The sequence below is a fragment of the Chelonoidis abingdonii genome, chromosome 4, assembly GCF_003597395.2.
Source record: "Chelonoidis abingdonii isolate Lonesome George chromosome 4, CheloAbing_2.0, whole genome shotgun sequence".
Taxonomy (NCBI): Eukaryota; Metazoa; Chordata; order Testudines; family Testudinidae; genus Chelonoidis; species Chelonoidis abingdonii.
In genome coordinates this window covers 20,722,377-20,745,921 of record NC_133772.1, presented here as the reverse complement: position 1 = coordinate 20,745,921, position 23,545 = coordinate 20,722,377, and the positions used below count along the sequence as shown (strand labels likewise).

General features: G+C 52.8%; 1 protein-coding gene across 1 annotated transcript; it reads left to right on the top strand.

Annotated features, from left to right (window-relative positions):
* The first annotated feature begins 3,057 nt into the window (after window positions 1–3,057).
* LOC116839147 (chemokine-like protein TAFA-5) lies at window positions 3,058–20,655 on the top strand. Its single transcript, XM_032804874.1, has 4 exons — window positions 3,058–3,323; window positions 11,144–11,296; window positions 12,904–13,031; window positions 18,199–20,655. The coding sequence occupies exons 1-4, from the start codon at window positions 3,227–3,229 to the stop codon at window positions 18,205–18,207; spliced, it is 387 nt and encodes a 128-aa protein (XP_032660765.1). The 5' UTR covers window positions 3,058–3,226; the 3' UTR covers window positions 18,208–20,655.
* Window positions 20,656–23,545: the final 2,890 nt, after the last annotated feature.

Genomic DNA, 23,545 nt, shown 5'->3' with positions numbered 1-23,545 from the left:
ATTTATATTGGTTTCCCTTTATCCCCTCTCAGATCTGCTGGTAAATTACCTGCCTGAGCGCTATTCATTCAGGAGTCCTCATAGTTAACAAACTAGTCACAGGCGCTGCTGTGGCGGAAAACGTGTATTGATTTCCCCCAAATCAAAGAAGAGGGCTGAGAAGGTGTATGTGTAGCAGGGGTTAAAGCTGGAGCTGCCTTTGGTAATGAACTAGCTCCTGTTACTGTGTTTGAATGGAATCTGTGGCACTAGACAGAGGGGCAGGAGGCTGTTGCCTGTTCTCCATCAGTGCCAGGGATGAGATGGATGCCCCGTCACCTTTCCCGTCCAGATCCAGGTCCCAATGTGGGGGGTGTTCAGACCTGAAGGATTGGTCCAGCCCATTATAAAGATAGGAGTCAATTCGGATCCAGATCCAGGTTTGAGGGCGGGAGTGGGGGCTAAGGACTGGGCCAGAAGTTTGTTGAAGCTCATCTCCAGTTTTGTACCTTTCTCTGTCTCACTCCTTTTTTTCTGGGAACCGGGGCCTTATGTCCCATCAAGACCTAAGCCAGGCAGATGTGGTGAGCGTGTGGGGTCTCAGCCAAGAGGTCCTGCCATTCGGGACCCTAGAATACTCCGCCTCCCCCTGCACCGTGCAGCAGACCCAAGCAGTCTGGAGCTCTCAGCCACAAAAAGAAACCACAGAAGTGCCCCAGAAGTGGTCACACAGCAGCCATCCCCCGACAGCCAGAGAGCTGGACTAGACAGGTATTGCTGCAGGCTCGTCGTGTCTCCCCCTGTGCAAGGCCTGGGCACCACGACAGAAGCCCCAGCTAGCCCAGGAGAGGGCCGAGCACCCCAGCAGCCACCCACCACAGCTGTGCCAGAGGGGCCTGTTGTTAAGCACCACAGCCATGCCAGGGGGTGAGCTGGGCATCCCAGCAACATCATCCTCCCTGCCCCCGAGCTGGGCATCCCAGTGCCTATCCCCTGAGCATCCCAGGCCCCCCTCCCAGTGCTGGGCATCCCAGTATCTCCCCCTGGGCACACCAGCCTCCCCCCAGCGCTGGGTATCCCACCACCTCCCACTGGGCATCCCAGCCTCCCCCCAGCACTGGGTATCCCACTACCTTCCCCTGGCCATCCCAGCCCTCCCCCCCAGTGCTGGGCATCCCAGTACCTGCCCCAGGCATCCCATTACCTCCCCCTGGGCACACCAGGCTCCCCCCAGCGCTGGGTATCCCACTACCTCCCCCTGGCCATCCCAGCCCTCCCCCCCCAGCGCTGGGCATCCCAGTACCTGCCCCAGGCATCCCATTACCTCCCCCTGGGCAAATCCCACCCACCCCAGCGTGGCATTGCCACATACGCCTCCCCCTGGGCATCCCAACCCCCCTCCAGCGCTGGCATCCCACTACCTCCCCCTGCCATCCCAGCCCTCCCGCCCCAGCGCCTGGGCATCCCACTGCCTCCCCTGGCCATCCCCCCCAGGCCCCAGTGCTGGGCACCCCAGCCCCAAGCCGCTCACCCCCGCCAGGCTGTACCCGCGGCCTCCCCCTCTGACCGGGCTGGAGCTGAGAAGTGCTGCGTGCGGGCCGGCCTTGCCCCCGGGCTCAGGGGGCGACTCCTCCCCGCTCCAGCCGGACCCGGCGAGGCTGCAGCAGCTTCAGGCCGGGCGGCCTGCGGAGGCGCTGCAGCTCGGCCCTTCCCGCGGGGACACTCGGTCCCGGAGAGCCGCCGCCGCGCGCCGAGAAAACTTTCCCCTGCGCCGGGACCCCGCCCCCGGGCAGCGGCTCCGCGGGGGCGGGAGGCAGCCCCGGCTGCACGGACCGCGGGCGGGGGGCTCCTTGCACGGCCGGGGCGGAGGGGGAGATGAGGCTCTGCCAGAGCCGCCCGCGGGGATGCTCGGAGGAGGCAGAAGCGCCGCGGTCCCCCGCACTGGCTGAAGAGACGCGCCGCTCCTAGCCGTGGGCGCGGGGCTGTAGCAGCACTGGGGGAGGGGTTGCAATCCGCAGGCTGCAGCGAGCTGACACCCAAGAGAGGGGGGCAGTGGGGGAGGGGGCTTTGTGGCAAGTCTCAGCTTCCCCGGGGGGGGGGGGGAGACATACCTATCGGGGCTGATCCCCCCCCACCCCGGCTGCGCTTCCTGGGATTCCCCTGCCGCTTGCTGAGCTGAGCCGGGATGGCGGGGGCTATTTGCTCCTGGGTACCCGCCACAGGTTAGCGAGCCCAGTTCCGGGCAGCGAGCTTGGCGCCCCCCCTACCGGGAAGGGCCACCCGCCCAGCGGAGCAAGTCAGCTTGCAAAGGTGCAGCCGGGGGGGAAGGGGGAGGCTGCTACCCCTCCCCATCCGTATCGTGAATCCTCCTGTCGCCCGCCTCGCTCCCTGCCCAGCTGCGGGAGGGAAGCGCAGAGTTGCTGCGTGCCGTGCCGGGGAGAGAATTACCGCCTGGCTTTCGCCTGGCAAACTGCATCAAGCCGCGGGGAAATATTAGCAGCCGCTCTGCGGGCTGAATGCAAAGGAGCTGCCCAGGGCTCCGGGCTCCCTCTAGCCCCCGCCAGGCAGCAGAGGAATTTTCGCTGGAGCACTGGCCCCCAAAGAGAAGCCGGGTGTACCGGCTGCATCTTCTGGATACTTTCGGATTTCAGCCGCTGGAAGAAACTGGGCTTTAGACAAATCCAACCCGCGGAGGGGGGGAGTCTGACCCCGCCTGGCCCAGGAGCACAGGACGGTGCAGGCAGCTGTGACAAGGAGCCACCCTCGAGAGGGGCAGATCCCCCCCACCCCCGCGCGTGGGGTCGGCCTGCAAGGCTGGCATGCGGTGACCCAGGTACTAAAGGAACCAGTCTGTGCCCCTGGAGCTGCAGTTCTCCTGCCTGGCTGGAGCTGGGGGCTCCCTGGCTGCAGCCCTCCTCCTGCTCAGAGGGGCTGGAACTAGGGGGGCTGCTGCCCCTCCTCCCCCGGCTTGACTGGTTTCCATCACATCCAGGGTTTACAGTTTGGTTCAACAGCTCTCAGCACCCCCACTGTACAAATGGTTCCAGTGCCCCTGCACCTGCACCTGCTCTTGCTCCTGCTCCTGCTTCTCCTCTGAAGGGAATGCAGCTGCTCCCCAGCCATGCTGGGCTGCCCTGTGCCAGGTGGAGACGTCCCTGGTAGTTGGATTTAGAGGGGACCAAGACTTCCTGCAGCGTGAGAGGGGGGCCCAGCCCTGCCTCCCCCCCCCCCTCCCAGCCCACTCAGGATGCTGGCCGGCTGGAGAGAGCTCTCTGCAGGGATTGGTGCCACGCTTTGCTGCCTCCTCTTCTTCTGGCTCTTGTATTCTCATCCACCTAAGGAAGGTAACGTCTCCGCTGTATCATATGCCTGCCAAGGCTGCTGGCTTGTGCCAGCTGAGACAGGGGGAGTTTTAAAGGGGTTGTGTCGCCTTCTGCCACATGCCCCCGCCAGAGCCTGCATCAGAGCCATCTGGTGCCATGCAACCTGCACGGATCCCACTCCTCTTTGGGATTTCGCATAGCAGAGTTAGCATCTCCTTCTGTAAGGGTTGGGGGCAAACTTTCCAGCAAGGGCTCCCCAGAGGAGAAGAGGTTCAGTCTCCCATTAGGCTCAGTCTTTAGCTGCCAGGTGCTTGTCCAGAACCATGGACTGGTTTTCAATTTGAGAGACACTGGCCTGCAGTAGGGGGAGGATTCACCTCTTTGTGAACTGGGTGTCTGAGGGTCTAAGTCTTGTGAGCTGAGCCATTCAGCGAGGAAACTGGGGCTGCTCTTCCCTCCTAAGCATGCTGGGCCTGCATGTTGCACTGGGTCAAATGGGGCTAGGTCAGAGCTGGCCCAAGAGATGGGTCTGCCTCTCCTCCCTGTTACCAGCTGCTAAAACTCATTAGAAAGAGCGTGAGATACAGTCAGTACTTCCCTAATGATTTCTCTCCATGCAAGGCAGTTGCGGTGTCATCCAGGGGGAAGGGAAGTGGTCTGTGCCATCATGAGTGGGGATGTGCTAATAAGACAATATCTCCCTGAAGATGTGGAGATACCCTGGGAAAAAGTTGACTCTAAGGTCTGAAGCACAGGACTGGAAGTTAGGAAGTCTGGGTTCAACCCTGGGCTCTGCCACAGACTTCCTGTGGGACCATGGGCAAGTCACTTAGTCTCTCTCTGCCTTGGTTTCCCATCTGTGAACTGAAGATCATTGTTTACTGAGGATTGTTTATTAACAGGGGTAAAGGTGCTTAGGTGAAAGGTGCTACAAAGTGCAAAATATTAGTGCCACAGTGACTGGGGCTGTTATATTTACACGGGATAAATTAAAATAAGCTGCCTTGGGAATGAACTCTCTTTAATTGTACAGAATCCCATATAGTGTGGATTGCAACTTGAAAGTAGGACAGAGAAAGGAAAACTGCCAGGTTAAAAAACAAACAAACCCTGAAGAGCACTGTCAGTTTCCCTTTTCCTTCAAACTCAGGGACACTGTATGTTTTCAGTGACTGAACTTCATCTAGTTCAGTGTCCCACTTTCCAGTGTTGTCTCAGCTGGTTTCCAGAGGTGTCTTGGAGATGGCCAGACATCTATATTGGATGAGAGCTGGAATCTCTCTCTCTCTCGTCTTTTGATAGTATCTCATGCAGTACTGATCCTTTTTATAGCTGAAATGAAATTCACTTCCAGCACTGTTTGGTCTGTCTCCCAATTGCTTACAACACGGAGGAGGAGGGTTTCACACAGGACCCAAGGAAAGACAGTGGGAAACTAGAAGAGAAGCTGCTAAAACGGTATGGAAACTGGGGTGAAAATGGCTGAGAACACTCCCCTTTTGTGGGGCTCAATCCTGCAGGGGTGCTGTGCCCCTTGACCTAGGGAGGTGGTGGAATCTCCATCCTTAGAGGTTTTTAAGGCCTGGCTTGACAAAACCCTGGCTGGGATGATTTAGTTGGGGAATGGCCCTGCTTTGAGCAGGGGGCTGGACTAGATGATCTCCTGAGGTCCCTTCCAACCCTGATATTCTATGACTCCAGCATGAATTGAGGTTGCTTGGCACCTCAAAGGACAGGCCCCGTGCTACGTAACTGAATTGCCATTCAATCTTCTCCTCCGCTTTCTTGCTGCTAATTTGCCGCGTGACTGCCGGGGCTGGCAGCAACCTGAACAAACCGTGCCAAGACGCTTGCTCACCCCCTGAATCGGCACCATTACGCTGAGCGCTTCAGCGAGTCGGCCGCATCTCCCTCGCCTCCAGAAGCTGCGCTTGCAAATGAGGATGTGAGAGGAGCGTTGCTGAGCCATGTGGATCCATACATAATGCCACGATTACCAACTGTAACTAAACATTTGTGCAATAATTCAAATGATGCAGCATTACTCAGCCAAGCAAGAGACAAGTTCAAGCCTGGCCTCAGGCATGGAAGAGGCTAGAACTGCTAAAGCATCAGCTGGGTTGGCAGAGCTATAAGATAGGACAGCTAGAGGGTGCAATGCTCCTGACTCCACAACCCCCCCCTGGGCAATTTGTAAAGCCTTGTTAGAGGTAAGGGGCCAGGGCAGATTGCAAATGTCAGAGGAGAGGAACCCCAGTGTCTTTCTGATTTAAGATATTAAACAAGAAAGCCCTGCTTAGCAAATGGGTAAGAGAAAGCCTAGTCAGAGAGGTGTGAAATCTTAAATTCAAACTTCAGCTCTGCCATTAACTCGCTGGGTGGGTTTAAGCAAATCATGTGACCTTTCTGGGCCAAATTTCTGCTCTGAGTGGCACTGATGTAAATCCAGAGTAACTTCAGTGGAGTCACTCCTGATTCACAGTGGAGTAAGTGAGAATTTGGCCCGGTCTCAATTTGACACACATGTGTTTTAGTTGCTCCAGTCTGTATAATGGGGACAGTTGCACTTAACTATATCAGATGTGGGTTGGGCAGATTAATCTGTTAATGTTCTCTAGGCAAGTGCAAAGTATAATGCTCAAATGTGTGTGCGTGTGGCTGGGTGGATGGGTGCATGCCTGTGTCCTGGTGGAGGGGGAAGTGGGGTGCATGCCTGTGTCCTGGTGGAGGGGGAAGTGGTTTCCAGTAATTTCAAGGGGAGTTCTGATTTAAAAAACAGTGGTCCAAAAAGACCCCCTCTCTCCCTGGCTGGGTACCTGGAGAGCATAGAATTTGAATGGCTCTGAGCAAATTTTGAAATTACCACTCCCTTGAAGCAAATGAGCAGAGAAATTTCAGAGAGACCTTAATGTTTTCAGAGCCGTGGTTCTCAGTGCCCTTGCTCTGCTCGAGAGTTTCTTCTCACTCTGCTTATGATGGAATAAAACAACTCAGAGCAGTTCTCTTGCCTTCCTGGGGGTGTGCAGTTGTGTATGAATGCAGAGCTGGCAGCGCCCACTTCTGTAGAAGAGGATTTAGTTTGGATCCATATTAGATGCTTTCCAAGCTGCCATCATTCTTGTGTTGGAGCGTTTTGCAACGTGTGACTCATACAGTCTCCTCCAGACATTATTGAAATTGCCCATCATCCAAATAGCCACAGCTAATTGGCAGTGTATGTGTGGGCAGGGGGAATGGGGAATCCCCCTGATGCAGATCCCAGAGACTCCCAAGGCATATCCCAAACCAAACCATAATCCCTGCTGAATCAATGGCAAATCTCCCACTGATTTCATTGGAACCAGTATTTGGCCCAGAGGATGCCTGGATGTAGGCAGCAAACAGCACTGGCTTCAAAGCTACCAAACACTATGCCAAACATGGCTCACGCTGGAGCTGCCTATAAAACACTTGTGACTGCTTGTAGCAGACCATAGGGTTGCTTCTTCAGCAGTGACCCTGCCTGCACCCAGCAGAGGCCAGGAATGATGGCTGAAGCCCCTAATACTTATCCACAGACTCCCTTCCTAACAGATTCTCCCTGGTGACTGGTGTGTGCATTTTTTAAAATTCGGTAATGACAAGGGGCTGTCAGTGTTATTGACCCATCACTTAGGAATGGTCTGTGGGGTGCACATCTCAGCCCAGTGAATTTTTCCTGCTCCTGTCTCTCTCCATGTGGTGCTTTTCTCTGTCTAATACAGACTGATGCTCCTGAAGATGTCTCATTCACGTCACCCGAGGAGAGGAGAGGAGAAGAAAACGCCCCGTCTCTTCAGTGCTGTTTTCAAGGGGCTGATTGCAGAGGAGCTAGAAGCAGGAGCAAAGAGAGATCTAGAGTTCCATGCACTGGCTGTTTTAAATCTAGGAACACTTCGAATGCCAGGCACACAATTAATTTCAATGTAATGGGAGGGAGAGCAGCGTGTTAAATAATTGCCCCGAGGAACAGAGGCTTTGGATTCATAACCAAGTACAAACTGGAGCTGTCCATTGGCATTTGGCAGTGTTGCCTCTGATGTGCATTTAAAACCCACATTGTCTCAGTTACCCAGACCCTTCCAGGGACGAACTCCCCTGCTCTTCCACTTTAAATGCCAAGTTTACTAGCCTGGGTCCATTGAACTCAGCAGGCGTTTTGCCACTGAATTCCCCCAGGAGTCCCATTTCACCCCACATCTGTACTGAAAGCCTTTCGCAGCACCAGGAACTGCATGTCCATAGCTCCCAGGGCTGGGTAGAAGGCTGGGCGTCCATCTCGGCCTCAGAAGCACAGATGACAGCGGAGGGTCCATGAGACAGTCTTTCTGTTAAAGGGATCTGCGACTCAGGTTGCAAGCTGGGAGCCCACTTTGGCCTCTGAACCAAGTGTAAGGAACTGGGCATAAACTTGGCTTGAATAATGCTTCCAGCTAACCTGGTTTCTAAGCTGGTTTAGCTGATGGGAGTGGATGGAGTCAATTTGTGTCTGAAAACCATGCTAGCTAGTTATCCATCCATCCATGGAAGTCGCTCTAACACTTGAGCATCCGGGCAGTGGACAGAGAGAGACAGTCTGAGCTGGATGGCTTATTCCCTTGAGCCAGAGGCTGACCCAAAGAGATGCCGCTTCATGTCTTCAAGGCTCATCCTGAGCTCTGAGTGAATTTTCCACAGTGCCTGACCCCGGCATGTTTCAAACTGGGCCCAGCATTGAAACCAAGCAGCCTGCAGTTCAGGGGAGAGGCAGGTGGAGCAGAGCACGGACCCACAGCGGTTTCTGGCCAGCTGGTTAGAGGGGCAGCTGAGCATTTAAGAGAGTCAGGCCTGATCACATCACTCCAGAGTCTGCCCGGAGGGGCAGGGCACTCGCTCTGTGGAAATGTGGCTGTGCTGGTGAGACAGGCTGTCCAGGAATCCCGGCAGAGAGCCTGGCACAAGGTATAGCAGTGTAGGTTTTCTGCTGGCTTTCAACCAGAAGGAGCGCTAGGTGCGACTGGAAGAGACCAGACAGCGAGTGCAATAAAACTCTCCTTCCTTGCTCGTCTTCAGTGGAGTCCCTCCTGTTTTATTCTCCTGTTAGTGGGAGCAGGAGCCAGCTCAGTATTTGTCAGGACAACAGAGATGCTCCACCCAGCAGGCCACACAAGAAGAATAAAGCAACTGCATCCCACTTACTCAGCATGACTGCAGGCTGAAGCTGTTGCTGAAGAAAGAAGTGGCTATATTTTCAGATCAATAAAAAAAAAAAAAAGAAAGAAAAGACTAAGGATAAATACATTCAAACGCTGTGAGGTGTTCAGACACTATTGTTATGTGAGGCCAGATGAGGACCATAGATTTAAGGATCAAAGAAGTTCTGAAAGCTTTGTAATGTTTTGCCCTCCGTTTGCTATGAATTAAGGGCCTGATTCTGTTATGTGGCAAATGCCCAACTCCCGTTCACTTGAGTGGGAGCTGAAGGTTATTATTGAAGTGTAAACATACTTAGAAAATATTTTCAGTGGGTTTTTTATATTTCCTGATGACCCCGACCCATCAAACACAGACCTGCTTTTGGGGCCAGAACTCAGCGCCAGCGCTTGGAGGTATTAAGATTTGACAGAGTTCACTGGTTCGGTCCATTCCATGGACAGCCCATTTGGATCAGAGTTTAGCTCTTGTTTTCCACACACTCAGGAACTGAATCATAGAATATCAGAGTTGGAAGGAATCTCAGGAGGCCATCTAGTCCCACCTCCTGCTCAAAGCAGGACCAATCCCCAACTAAATCATCCCAGCCAGGGCTTTGTCAAGCCTGACCTTAAAAACCTCTAAGGCAGGAGATTCGACCACCTCCCTAGGTAACCCATTCCAGAGCTTCACCACCCTCCTAGTGAAAAAGTTTTTCCTAATATCCAACCTAAACCTCCCCCACTGCAACTTGAGACCATTGCTCCTTGTTCTGTCATCTGCTACCACTGAGAACAGACTAGATCCATCCTCTTTGGCACCCCGCTTTCAGGTAGTTGAAAGCAGCTATCAAATCCCCCTTCACTCTTCTCTTCTGCAGACTAAATAATCCCAATTGAGACCTATCTCTAGCTATCATAGGTACTTACATGGCCAGCATCACCATAACATCCGATTGCCTAACACTCTTTGAATGATCATACCTTGCTCTTCTGTAGCTCTTTTCAACAATAGATCTCAAAGCGCTTCACCATTTTTAATATGTTTATCCTCACGCCCCGGGAGGTAGGGCAGTGCTACTATCCCCATTGTACAGATGGGGAACCGAGGCACAGAGAAACTAAGACACATAAGGATCAGAGCTTAACTCCCATTGAAATCAGTGGGAATTAGGTGCCTAAATACTTTTGAGGATCTGAGCCTAAGTGACTTGTCCAAGGTCCCAGGTGTCCCAGCCCTGACCATGGCACCTCCTCACTCCTCTTGATAGCTAGCTTCCCAAAGTTTAAAAAGTCAACCAGAAAACCCCATAACACCCTCCCCCCCAAACAAACCATTTACTAGTAGCAAAGAAATAAACCCACCGACCCTCAGTGTCCAGGCCAACAGACTCAGGCTCATGCTGCAGGGCTAAAAATAGCCATGTAGATGGTCGGGCTGGAGCCCTGGCGCCGATACTCTCCCCGCTCACCTGGTTTCACAGCCCCAACTCCAGCCCAAGCCCAGACGTCTACACAGCTATTTTTAGCCCCGCAATGCCAGCCCCAGAAGCCTGAGTCATTTGATCTGTGCTCTGAGACTCCTCGCTGCAGAGATGTTGTTGTTGTTGGGTTTTTTGCTGTGTAGACATGCCCGAATGAAGGGCCTGCTCCTGGAATCCTTCCCCCACTGACTTCAGTGCTACGACTGCCATGAGGAATAAAGGACTGGGCCCTAATTAATCAAAACAAAGGCATAAAACAACATAGTCCAAGGCAAGTCATGATGAATGCCATTCTAATAGAAACATCTTACCCACCCACCCACATCTACTTACTCGGATAACAAATAGCTTACTCTGGGAGATCCAGATTGAATTTATATATTACAGGCCAAATAAATAGGAAAAGGCCTGCCAAATGCTTCCATATAAATTCCAGTGATCTCATCTCTTTTCATCTGTGCAATTTGGAAAAATATGCAGGGAATTAGCAAGTGTTTTTATCCAGCTAATAGGGTAAATGGCAAACAGGTGAGGTTTCTTTCATTTGAAGGAGCAGGACTGTCAGAAACAGAGAGATGCCACAGCTGCAAACTGTGCTTGGGATCACAGTAGAGCTGTTTGAATGACTCCCCCTCTTCCCCTTGATCAGGGGAGAGGCACCCTGCTTATGTTGTAAGCCACTCCCAGACCCCATGGGACAGGAAAGGAGCTGAGGGAAGGTGCTCGGTGCCTGGCCAGGGGGGAGGTGAAAAGCCTTTTCTCTAGATTGGGCCATGTCCAGAGTTGTCCTGACTCAGGCACAAGTCCCATGGAGGAACCGCTCCCACTGAACTCAATAGGGACTGATGGATTTGGACCTCTGTAGGGTTTAGGTTTCATTCCACCATCTAAAGTCCATGGGAGCGTCAGGCTGGTAGCCCCTCTGAGAACCAGGCCCTAGCTGGCTCTGGCTGGGCTCCCAAGAAACAGAGGCATCGAAAAATTAGTGGCTTCGTTTGACTCTGTTGGCCCAGAACACACAGCAAGTCAGTGACAGAGCTGGGCATGGGACCCAGCCGCCCTGACTCCCACCTCCTGTTCTTGCAAGGGCTGCACCCTGAGCGCAGGTGCCCTGCCCTGGTGCTCTGACTGTGCAGTGGCTGCTGGATGTCCCCGTGTCTCGTTGCAGGGAAGGAGCTGGAGGTGGGGACGTGTGAGATTACGGCACTGAACAGAGACCTTAGCCACCCCAGGAGGATGATCGCCTGGCAGACAGCACGCTGTGCCTGCAGGAGAGGCCAAGTCGCAGGCACAACGAAGGCAAAACCTGCCTGTGTGGATGGTAAGAGATCTCTGACTGCTCCAGAGAGCTATGGTCCAGGGCTATAAGGCTGCCTGTGGCTTCTTGGTTCTCATTCTTATGCATGCCATGGTCGCTTGGGACTTTATGATGACAGCAGCCACAGAACTCAGATCCTCTTGCTCCCAGAGGGGCTGGAACTAGGGGTGAGGCTGCGCCCCCTGGCTTGAAGCGGTTTCCATCACATGCAGGTTTAGCGTTTAGTTCAGTGGCTCTCAGCACCCCTGCCTGGCCCAGAAACACAGGCCCCTATCATCACTGGGAGCTGCTAACCATACAGGTGACATGACACACAGTCAAACAGTCCTGGGTGGGGTCCATAGTGACACACACACGCGCGCCTGCTCATTGAGAACACTCATGGTCCAGCAACATCCGGCTGTATCAGGGTTTATACCTGTTGGTTGCAGACCCCTAAGCATGGTGGTGGGGGAGTGCAAAGGTCTTTGGAAAATCTGGCCTGTTTGTGGGTGCCGAGCCCCTGAAAATCTGGCTCTGAACATTTTGGGAAGTCCAGCTTCACAAGTGAACTCCTCTCCATTCCTGGGCACTGCACAATTGCAGGGAAGCATGAGCCGTGCTGAGGCCCCGCTGAAAAGAGTGCTGCAAAGAAAGCCCCACTGATCCGAGCAGGAGTGTTGCTATGCCCACAGCTGTCAGGGGCCATGTGGAGCCCTGGGGAGGGAGGGACATGTCATCTCAGGTTGCTTTGCTTAGGGAATGTGTCCCTCACAGGTGGCAGGTATCCCTATGCGTGGGGAACACAAGAGGCTGCTCAAAGGTGCTACAATGATACAGATTGTAACTTTCTGCATCAGCTGTCCCCAATGGCCTCAATTCTCTCTCCCTTTCTCCTCTGCCCCTTTGACACATTTTATTTTGCTCTTATTTTATCTCCTGCTCTCCTTGTTTTGGATAACTCAACCCTTCTTTCCACTCTTTGATTTTACTTTCCTTAATTGTTCCTGTTCTTGTTTAATCTTGTGCCGTCTTGCTCCTCATATATACCTATCTATCCATCCTTATATACACCCATCTTTCTTTCCCTATACACACCCATCTATCTATCCATCCCCCTACATATCTGTCTCTCTATATACACATCTATCCATCCATCCCTATATACATCTGTCTCTCCATCCCTATATATACACCTTTCTATCCATCCATCCCAATATACACCCATCTATCCATCCATCTCTGTATATACATGTCTGTCCATCCATCCCATATACATCTGTCTCTCCATTCCTATATACACCTTTCTATCCATCCATCCCTATATACACTCATTTATGTATCCATCCAATGCTATATATACACCAATCTATTTATCCATTCCCATACATATGTCTCTCCATTTCTATATATACCCATCTATCCATTCATCTCTATATACACATCTGTCTCTCCATCCATCCCCATACACATCTGTCTCTCCTATATATTATACACACACACACACCCCTTTCTATCCATCCCTATATACACTCATCTTTTTCCCCTTTGTACCCTACCCTCTTTCATAACCCTTATAATTTCTCCCTCCCCTCCCCATGCTCCGTTCCCTCCCCTGCTCTCTCTGGCAGCTCAGCTCATTGCCAGTAAGCAGTGGTGCGGGATGGAGCCCTGTGACGAAGGGGAGCAGTGCACTTTGTTAATAAATCGTTCAGGCTGGAGCTGCACTAGACGACTGGGACGAATAAAAACCGTCACAGTAAGTAACTCCTGCCTCCTTGCAACCGACCCGACTGAGATGGGAGAAGGAAGCAGCCGGGGGTGGGGGTGGAGGGTGTCCTGGTCTGAAGGTATCTGGAGAGAGGGGGATTGGTGTTAACTGGGAATGAAGGTGAATCACTAGGGTGTGTGTCTGTCTCCATGGGTGAGTGAGGACCCATCAGCTCATGCATTTGGGGGCACTGCCAGTAAAACCTGAGCTGCTCTGCCCAGAGAGCTATTCCAGGAACCAACCAGGACAGGCAATAGGGAAAGGCTATAAACATGTCTCCATAGGGCTGGATGCTCCTTTGCTGGAGAAACTGGTTTCACTCCCATTGCCTGATCATAGATTTAGTGGGGATGGGCATTTCCAGGCCTCTCCCTGCACAGTCAACCCCAAGCATTCAAAGATCATGAGGCAAGTGCCCGAAGATCATGAGATTGGCTTAAAAAGAACCATATTATCTAGGGCCTGGATCCTCAAAAGTATTTAGGAACCTAACTCCCAGTGATTTTAATGGGTGTAAAAGCTATTTAGGAGCCTAAGGATCTGGGCCTAGGCACCTCGCAAATGAGCCTGTGAGGGGTGGGACAGGTCTGCCTAGTTGTTATCCCATCTTAGAGTGATGGAGAAACTGAGGCACAGAGCGGAGATGTGACCTGCACACATGGATTCAGTGGCAGAGTCAGAGTGAGAGCTAAGATCTCCAGCCTCCTACGCCTGGATATTAACCACAAGACCATCCCTCTCCTTGTAGGCACGTGTGTATGGGGAAGGTCAAGTCTTTAGGTATAGGGGGGGAAGGGGGAATATTTGCATGGCGGGAAAGGGAGCTTGCTGTCTCTTATTCCAGACAGGCAGGCAGAGCACTGTGGTTGCCCCACACAATGTGCACAGACCCCGATGGGAGAAACGGCCCCAAGAAACACAGACCTCTGGCTAAAGTGGGCTTTGATGGAAATTGCAATGAAATCCCAGCACGAGGTACTTTCCTTCCGCTTGCCTTGAGAGCACAGGGAGGCGCTGCTGGCACCTAAGGGAATCAGCTTTGCTAACCCAGGGAGAGAATAGTAGATCCTGCAGGCCCTGCTCTTGGACCCAGCTCCATCCCCCAGGGAGAGGGAAAGGTCTAGTCCCCACCTGCCAATCCCCACTCACAGACTCCACTCAGCTCTGTCTCTTCCCCAGGGACGGGATAAACAGGAGGTGTCCCTTTGGTACAAGCCCTGGCCCTCCATCATCATAGAGTGGACCCAGTTCGGTTCTGCCTTGTCTGAGTACACATGCATCATGGCTTTGTTTCCAGTGCAGGGAATACAGGCAGCAGGCTCTGGCACCTTCTGTCTTCCTTAAGGAGAGGCCCTCTTCTCTATTGGGACTGCCTGCCAGCCTCTCCCAGCACAGGAACTGTAAAGAAGGAGGCAAGACTGTGAGGGAGCTCCCAACTATTCCAGTCCCTGCCATTCCCAGCAGGGGGTGCTGTAGGGCATGGTACAGCAGCCGTGCCGCAGAGGAGGGGAAGGGAGCCAGCTTCCAACAGGTACATGCTTTTCCTAACGGCCACAGGAACTTGGGAGATATTTTATAGGCTGATGGGGAGTGGACAAGCCCGAGCTGTAAAACCTGGATCCAGATTTGGATCCTTTCTGACCCCATGCATTGGGGGTGTTGAGATTGGTGATTCTGTTTTGGTCGTTATAGATATGGGGGCCAGCTGTTAGATTCAGATCTGGAACCAGGTTCAGACTCCAGGCATCTCCTGAAAATCTGGGGATGTCTAGATCCATGGTTTGAGCTGGGGCCCATCTCAGTCAGGCTGCTCAGCCTTTCCCTTCACAGACAGCCGGAGGGAGACTGGAGCCCTGGTCTCTGCTGTGGGGAAGGCTGAGGGGACGCAGGTGGAGGAGGGTCTGTGCATCTTGCTCTCAAAGTGACACGCTCCTCTGGCAGCATCCTCCAAAGGAGCCCTCGAATCCAGAAGCAGCTGCGTGCACAAGGCCCAAGAGTCTGCTCTGCAGTCAGCTCAGCAAGTGAATAACAATGAACGGGGAGCTGGATGCTGCTGGCGGGAGCCTCAGAAGTGCAGTGGGATATTTTATTAATGTCAGAGACATTAAGATTTGAAGAAGAGCAAATTACGCTCCCCGCAGCACAGGGGAGACGGGCCTCACCAGGCCACAGCTGTTTGTCTCAGAAGCAGGCAGCCGTGTGAACACGGCTGTCCTGGCCGCTAGCCATCTCCACATTATCAGGTTTGTCTCAAGGCTCGGTGGGAGGGACCCTCTGCTGCACAGGATGGAATTAGGGCTGGACGGAGCCTTTGCAGAAATGTGGCTCTCTGGCTGGTTTAGAATGAGGTGCCCATGCGAAGGGCTGATCTCAGGGCTCTGAAGTACAGTTTAGTTTCCTGTTTAGTTACATAGGCACAGCCACACTGGGTCAGACTAGGGGCCCCATCTAGCCCAGTATCCTGTTGCCAACAGTGACCAGCACTTGCTGCTTCAAAAGAAGGTGCAAGAACCCTGCAGTGGAAGGCTAAGGGGAAAATCTGCACTATGTTTCCTCCTGATTCCCTTAGAGAGATCAGTTGAAGCCATGAAGCATGAGGTTAGCCCTTCCAAAAGGTTTGTTAGCAATAACTACTGTATGCTAAATCTGGATATTCATGGTATCCATGTAACTGTCCAATCCCTTTGTTAATCCTGCTAAATTCTTAGCCTCAGTGACATCATGTGGTAGTGAGTTCCACCGTCAAATTATGTGCAAAATCACAAATCTAATTAACGTGGTCAGGTCCTGATCCGCAGCCTCAGGACGCTGTATCCAGAGCTGATGTCCTGTCTGAGTCCGTGTGTCCTGCCCAGGCTTTGCCTTGCAGAGCTGGGCTGTCAGCGCCAGCCCTGGTGATAGCAGGGGACTTGACCCAGGAGATCCCTTCCAGGACTATGCCCCTATGACCATGGAGTCCTGTCTAAAAAGGATGGGACCCTTTGTATTGTCAGGGCATTATCTGCATGGTTGGGACTGAGTCTCTGTATAAGAAGGAGTTCTGGGTTTGGATCAGGGTCTTTTCTCCAATTGTAACTGGGTTTGGTTTTAGGATTGAAGCTGGTTCTGAGAGACTGGGGACCTGTGGAGAAGTCTGGGGTGGAGAGGGTATGGATGGAGCCCTGTCTGTAATGTCAGGACTCTTGTCCATGGGCAGTGTGCTCACTTCTGGGGAGCCCAGACCTCGTCTAGAATATTGGGGCTCTGCTGGGCTGGGATCTCATCCTTCCATCCCTCTGACTCAGCCTGAATTTCCCTGCATGTCTCTCTCTGGTGCAAAAGGCTGGCGTGTAGCGTAGAAGGATCCCGACCATTCCAGAGAACAACAGCCAACTGCGTGCCATTTCCAGGCAGTGAAGGAAAGATAAATCCGCCCTGGGATGCTGGGAGTGGGAGCCAGGGGAAAGGAGTGGCGGATTCATATTTAATCAGACAGCCTCTCAGAACTGCCCTCCTGTCCCATTTGCACAGCCCTGTTTTGCATAATTCAATATTCAGATGCACTGGGCAACGGTGTGGAATCCACACATTTCTCCCCGGGAGTTGGGAGAAACGTAGAACTGTACATGCCGTCTGGAGCGAGAAACCTCCCCACCAGAGCAAATGGATCACAGTAAACAAACACACCTGCAACCTCTATCCAGGAGGCACAACCCACCTCTCTCCCCCAACTCTATGCCTCTTGTCCTGGGGCTGTCAGAAAGGCCTTCCTTATTGACCCCCTTGAGATTCAGAGTTCATTCCTGTGGAGGAGCAGGAGCCCCTACTGTGGCACAAGCCTGTGGACTGTGTGATGAGTTGGCTGGGTCTCAGTTCAGCAAGGAGATCAGGGCCTTGAAAGACAAGTTTCTCAGAGGACAACCAGGGTAAAGCACCAGCCAGCTCTTGGGGACCTGAGATAAATCGCCACTTCGTTCCCATGTGAAACTGATCTGCTGCGCCCGGCTTAATCTGCGGGAGACATTTGTGTGCAATACCACCATGCAGAGAGGGTCAGCTGGCAGCCCCGACCTAGATAGCAGGTGAGATTGTAGGGCAGGAGAGAGCTACATTGGCTGGTCTGTCTGGGCAACTCTGCACAGAGCTGATTGTATAGTGCAGCCAGACTCCTCGTTAGACCTTTGCTTCCATGAGCATGATGTCGTCTACAACTGTTTAAGAAACGGGGAGCTAAGATGATGGCTCAGGGGGCTGGTATTCATTTCCAGTGCAGAGAGTGAGTGACCAAAAGCCATTGCCGTCAGAAGATTATGTGCAATAAGCTGATGGGTCTCACTCTAGTTCCTAGTGGACACACACTGTCATAACTGGGACCAAATGACAGGTCTTGGCAGCGGCGCCGGGGATTGACTGGATGGAGACTGAACTAACTCCCCTCTCTGGAGGTGAGGTTGCCATGCCACAGTTTAGAGCAGCCTGAGGGATGCTTGCCTTGCCACTTGGCCACTTGTTCCAAAGATGTAGGACTTTGCTCTCCAGAGGTGCCTGGCTCCACTCTATATATAGCCAGTGCTAAGTGCGTGACCCAGGAGCTGCCCACAGTGAGGCCAGGGACTGACTGGGGCAGGGAAGCCAACCTCCCCTCTCATCCCACCAGGCTGGGGCAGAGACGCCTTGGCAGAGAGGCAGGGCGAGCTTGCCTCTTGGCACCTGCCCTGTGGCTAGACACAGGCATTTGAACTCCACACACACATTGTCCAGGGCTCTCTGCTCAGTTTCCCCCTCTGAATCCCCCATTTGGACCCTGCAGCCTGCACCCCCGTCCTTGTAGGCTGGCACCCCTGCCCTCCCGCGCTCTGCTGATATCCACGTTTGGGGTCCCTTCCTTCTCGGACGGGGCAAAGCTATTGTGCACCGGGCTCTCCCTGCCATCCCAAGGTTGCAAAAGGCCTTTCCACAGTGTCCCTATCTGGGTCAAGCTAACAGCATGGAGGTGATGCTCCAGTGAGGCGCAGGGGCTAATTGAAGAATGGAGATGCCCCTGGCAGGAGGCAGTAGATGGGTCTCTGGGTGCACAAACCCCTGTCCAGGGCCCTGACCTGCCCCAAAGCACTGTTGGAGGAGGCAGAGAAGGAGGGAGGGATTCACAGGCTCCCTGTGTGCTTTATTTCCCCAGGTCTCCTGACAGCAGCAGCTGACAGCCCGAGCCTGGTGCCTCCACTCCTGGCTGCCGCAGCAGTACAAATACCACTGCCCTGGGGTAAGGGGCCAGCTCCTCTGTCCGCATCCCCGTGGGTCAGTCTCCTTGCAGCAGGGCCTGGCAAGTCTCTGCTCTGCAGCCCACACGCTGGACACAGAACCGCTTGGGCAGGGTGTCTCGCTCTGTTGCTGGCTGGGATGATGCCAAACAGCTGGAAAGACGTGTTGGGTTTATCCCTATCTAATGGATTTCTGTCATCCGGAGGGGTTTTAACTGAAATGCATCTTTCTGCAAATCTTTTCATTGTGAACAGAGGGAGCAGCCCCTTGGCACCCAGAGGGTTAAAGAGTGGACATATTTGCTGCAGCTGGCTCACTAGGGAGCAGCCCAGGCTGTGAGACTCAAGGAGAGATGGACACAGGCTGACGTTTAACCACAACGGAGCTGAGGGTTAGGGATGTCTGTCCACCACCTTGAAGTAAACTCTCTTTTGTATTTCTCCTCCCCACCCAATCTCCAGAGAGTGAGAGGATGCAGAGGGGACAGCACCGGAGAGAAGGTGCTAAGGTCATCTCATCTCTACCCCACTGGTTCACCTTCAGCCCTTTAGAGAGTCCCCTGAGGTTGTGGGGTTGTCTGAGCCAAGCCCACACCCCACACTCAGCAGCACAGGTTCCCCACAGGCTGCTGAGTTGTTCCATAGGGAAAGACTGATTCGATGAGTTTCTCTTTCCTTTCCATTTGCAACTTGTCCATCAGCAGCTCACAATTTCCCCAGGTTTATTCAGCGGCTCAGAACAAATGGCCAAATTATTCCTACGGATAAATTCTCAGCCTGTCGCCCACTTGCAGTCAATTCATCACTGGGTGGGTGGGGAAAAAATAATCTTTCAATTGAGTCATGTTCATTTGTTTTGATTGGTCCTATGGTGGTGTTTTGGGGCTTTGACTGGGCCAGCATCGCTCTTGGGAGGAGATTACATGTTCCAAATTGGGGTCCCACGAGTGCCCTCCACCTTCCCGCTGACGTCACTGGTATGAAACGCTGGCTAGGAGATTCCCAGAGGGCGGCGGGGGTTCAGTTTTTTGTCAGTGGAGTATAGTCTGGGGAGGTATTCGCCGTGTGCATGGGCAGGAGGGAGAGAGAGGGTGGAGTGAGGACGTGCTGAGACCCTGAGCTGCTGGGTTGTTTGCCTCACACTGGTCTGATCCCACAGTGGAAGTAAGAGGAAGGTCAGGGGAGCTGGCCAGGGTGCTGGGGAAGCACTCAGGGCTCGATGTTGCAGCCTTGTCTAGACCAGGATTTAGGAGGCATTGGCTAACTTGTGTTCACGGCCTGGTGCAGACAAGGCAGGGTGCCTTTAACACACGTTGCATGGCTCATGTTAAAGCCTGGGTCAAGGCACCAGTGTAACACATTAAAAGCACATTGCCTTGACCACACCAGGCTGTTAACACCTTCCAAATCCTTGTCTGACAAGGCCTGAGAGGTGCTGAGTGCCTACAACCCACTCTGAAGCTAATGGGAGCTGAAGGTGCTTGGCACCTCTCAGGATCAGGCCTTTTCTGCTGCATAGAGAGCGCTTTATGGTGGTCAGAACTACACAGCTGAAGAAGAGAAGGTCCATGCCCTGAAGAGCTTATCCTTAGAGAGGCACCTGAGCCAAAGCTGTGCGTGCAGACATCCCCAAGCTGTGGACAAGTTTGGATCTCAGAGCCTTGCATGTCCTTCTCCAAGGTACCAAGAGGTACAGAGCCATCAACACACATGAAATACATCTGGTCACTAGTGCAGAGAGGCCCTGCAGAACAGCTGGGTCTGCATGGGAAGGAGGAGGCCCATAGGAAAGGTCACTTGCAATTCAAGAGGACAGCATGGCAGAAGGCAGAGAGCAGGCCAAGGGGAGACTGAGCAAGACCAACATGGATCAAAGTTCACAGGAGTCCTTGAGGCACTGATTTAAACTAGGAGAGGCTTGATCCCTGCTGCTGGGGTGTCTCTGAATGCTAGACAGTGGGCAGCATTGTCCAAGAGGGGTCTCACTCTGTGCCCCAATACTGAGAGTCAACAGGCAGCTGGCTGGTGATTTACAGCATTTTTCTATCCTGGTTCCAAGAGTGGCTTTGTAGTTGGGGATTGCAGGCTGGGCCATGGGCTGGGTTCCACTTTTCATTCCCTGCAGCCCAGGGGTGACCTGGCCCAGTCCTCTCTCACTTGGCATAAAGAGCTGGCTGCTGCTAGGGGGAAGATCCCTGTCCTTAGCAAGTCCCACTCCATCATCTTGAAAATATTAACAGGGGTCCTTCTCCTCCCCCACCATCTCATTGTGAGTGGGACTCTGATCCATGGAATTTTTTCCACTGTAATAAGTTTCCAAAAAACTTGTGATGTCAACAACGTAAGGAAATAAAATTCTAACTTTATTAATCAAAGAGGCCCCTTCTGGGCAGACTCTTGTTTCCCTGGTGATGATTTGCCCCCATCCCCACTGCCGCAGCGAGGGCAGGCTGGGGGAAGAGGGGATTACCTCCTGGGAGCTCTTGGCAATGGCTTGGCAGACTGCTACATAACGGGCACATCTTAGAAGGAATCAGCGCTGTGAGAGGTCCTGGCCCTGATCCTGCAATCCCTCCACAAATAGGCAGAGTGAAGGAGAAACCCTACAGGGAACCTATTGCTTCAGGCTTCACGGCCTTCCAATATCCTGCAGCCACCACCTCCTATTTCAGTGACTTGCTCTGGTTTTCCGGACTTTGGGGGCAGAGCCCACCAATCTGAACGGAAGGCACTGGCCAGAGAACTGCGGCAGCTGCTCGGAGGTTCAAAAGCCCTCTTCTCCCCTTCACCTCACTTAGATACAGGGCTGTGTTTTCCGGCAGCTGAGCTTGAGGGAGTGGGCTAGGGCGAGGCTTTCTATAGCCCCACCTCCGCAGCAATATCCGAGCAACCTCCCCCATTAATGAATTTATCCCTCTGACTTCCCACCAAGATAGGTAGGAAGTTATGCTCCCCATGTAGAAGGGGAAAGACAGGCCCAGAGAGACGAAGAGCCAGGTTTAGAGAGGAGTGTACAGCTATGATGAAAATCTGTCCATAAGCCTCACAATGGGAGCTGAGCTTTTTGGAAAAATCCAGTGTCAACTGTGGCAGCTGAGCTCTTGAGAACCTGCCCCTATTCTACACATCCAAGGTCCTGTCCCCCTCCCCCTCTCCCATCTGGACGACAGGACTGGGAATAAAGCCTTGAGTCCCCTTACAAAGCCGTAAACACTGCCTCTTCCTTCTGTGCTAGGCTGCTGCCTGTGAATGAATACGTGCAGCTGGGGATGGGAAACAGCAAGCATGGTCCTTCGATAGCTCCCAGGCCAGTGGCAGGGTTAACAGAAGCTGCCCCCTCCTCTTTGTGATGTGCTTCAGGTGCACAATGAACTCTCCTCTGACTGGGCAAGCCACCAAGGGAGCTGGGTGGGCAGCTAGCCAGTGGCATTTAAATACCTGCCTTGTTCTACAGGGCTTCATCGTCCTCCCCCAACCTCCACTGCAACCAGAGTTCAGAGAGTCAGTCTCCAAGGCACTAATTCCTGTCTCCACCTAATTACCATTGATTGGATTTCCCCATACAACAGTCTCTGTCATTATCCCGGCACCGTGAGGGGTGGTTCTACGTGAGGGTCTGTTAGAGAAGCAGCTTCAAACCAAGAGAGGTGATTTGCAGCCCAGGCACAGAGCAGTTCAGACAAGGAGCCTTTAATTATCCATAAAACACAGGCTGGTAGGAGAGCAGTGTCCCTCATCTGGAGAAGCAATCTCAGCTGGTCTCCAGGCCCATGCCAGGGCTGAGCCAAAGCCTAAGGTCACTGGGACTCTCCCCCATGGCTCCAAGCTTTGGATCAGGTCCTCCTCTGTCCTCAGCTTCTCCGCTGAGGCTGCCACACAATTATTTATACCATGTGACAAAGTTCCTCCTCTACCTTGGTGGGTCCTGTGCTTATTGGCGGATTTGTTCACCTCAGTGATCTTCCCCTCTTGTGGAACCCACAGTCTGGGTCAGCTCCTCCTGTGTCTGATCAGGAGTTGGGAGGTTTGGGGGGAACCCGGGCCCACCCTCTACTCTGGGTTTCAGCCCAGGGCCTTGTGGATCGCAGCTGTCTATAGTGCCTCTTGTAACGGCTGCATGACAGCTACAACTCCCTGAGCTACTTCCCCATGGCCTCCTCCAAACACCTTCTTTATCCTCACCACAGGACCTTCCTCCTGGTGTCTGATAACACTTGTCCTCCTCAATCCTCCAGCAGTACACGCTCTCGCTCTCGCTCTCGCTCTCAGCTCCTTGCCTTCTTGCTCCCAGCTCCTCACACACACTCCTTCTCCTCTGGCTCCTCCCTGCCTGACTGGAGTGAGTTCCTTTTTAAACCCAGGTGCCCTGATTAGCCTGCCTTGATTGGCTGCAGGTGTTCTAATTAAAGTAGCTAACTCTACTGCCTTCTAGAAAGATCTTAATTGGCTCCAGGTGCCTTGATTAACCTGGAGCAACTGCCATTTGGTTACCAGGGTACTAGGGATTTGTTTAGCCTGGGGCTAACATACCTGTTTCTCAGTACTTTACTGTAGCCATCTGGCCTTGCCCCATCACAACCATCATAGTCATGGGCCAGGAGCCCTACTGTGCTAGGTGCTGTCCCTGCCCCCAAAGAGTTCACAGTCTAAGAGAGCTATGGCCACCACGGTATTGCACAGACAGCACCATTATGGCAATTGCTACCCCAATTAGTGCCAGCCCGGAGCTGGGTTGTGCAACGTACATATTTGTTTGCTAGGAACTGGGCTGCCATCCCTCTTTGATTGCCAACTGGTCCTCCACAATGAGGCTGTTTGAGTTACAAGGACGTTCCTAGTCTCGTAGTGCTTCTCTTCTTTGCAAAGCATTTTGAAGAGTATCTTTCACTCATTTCACAGATGGGAAAAGTGAAGACACAGAGCAGTAACTAGCTTGTTAGAGGCTACACAGCAGAGCCAGGAACACAGCCCGGCTCTCTGGAGAGCTAGGTAGGTGCTCTACCCACTGGGTTACACAGTTTCCTATCTTGCCTTTCCTGATGAGGCGCGGTTATTGTTAGGGATGCCTTTCAGCCATGGAGTAACTCAAGGAGTTGTATTTTCATTACTTTATCTTAAAAAAAACTTGCTTTTTTTAAATGTAACCATTTCATCCAAAAATGTCATCACGGAATTTAATACACAATTACCCTTCCTAGTCTGTCTAAGACTTAAATCATGCTCATCTCCATGATCACCTTGCAAGAGTTTAAATGTTTATTTATT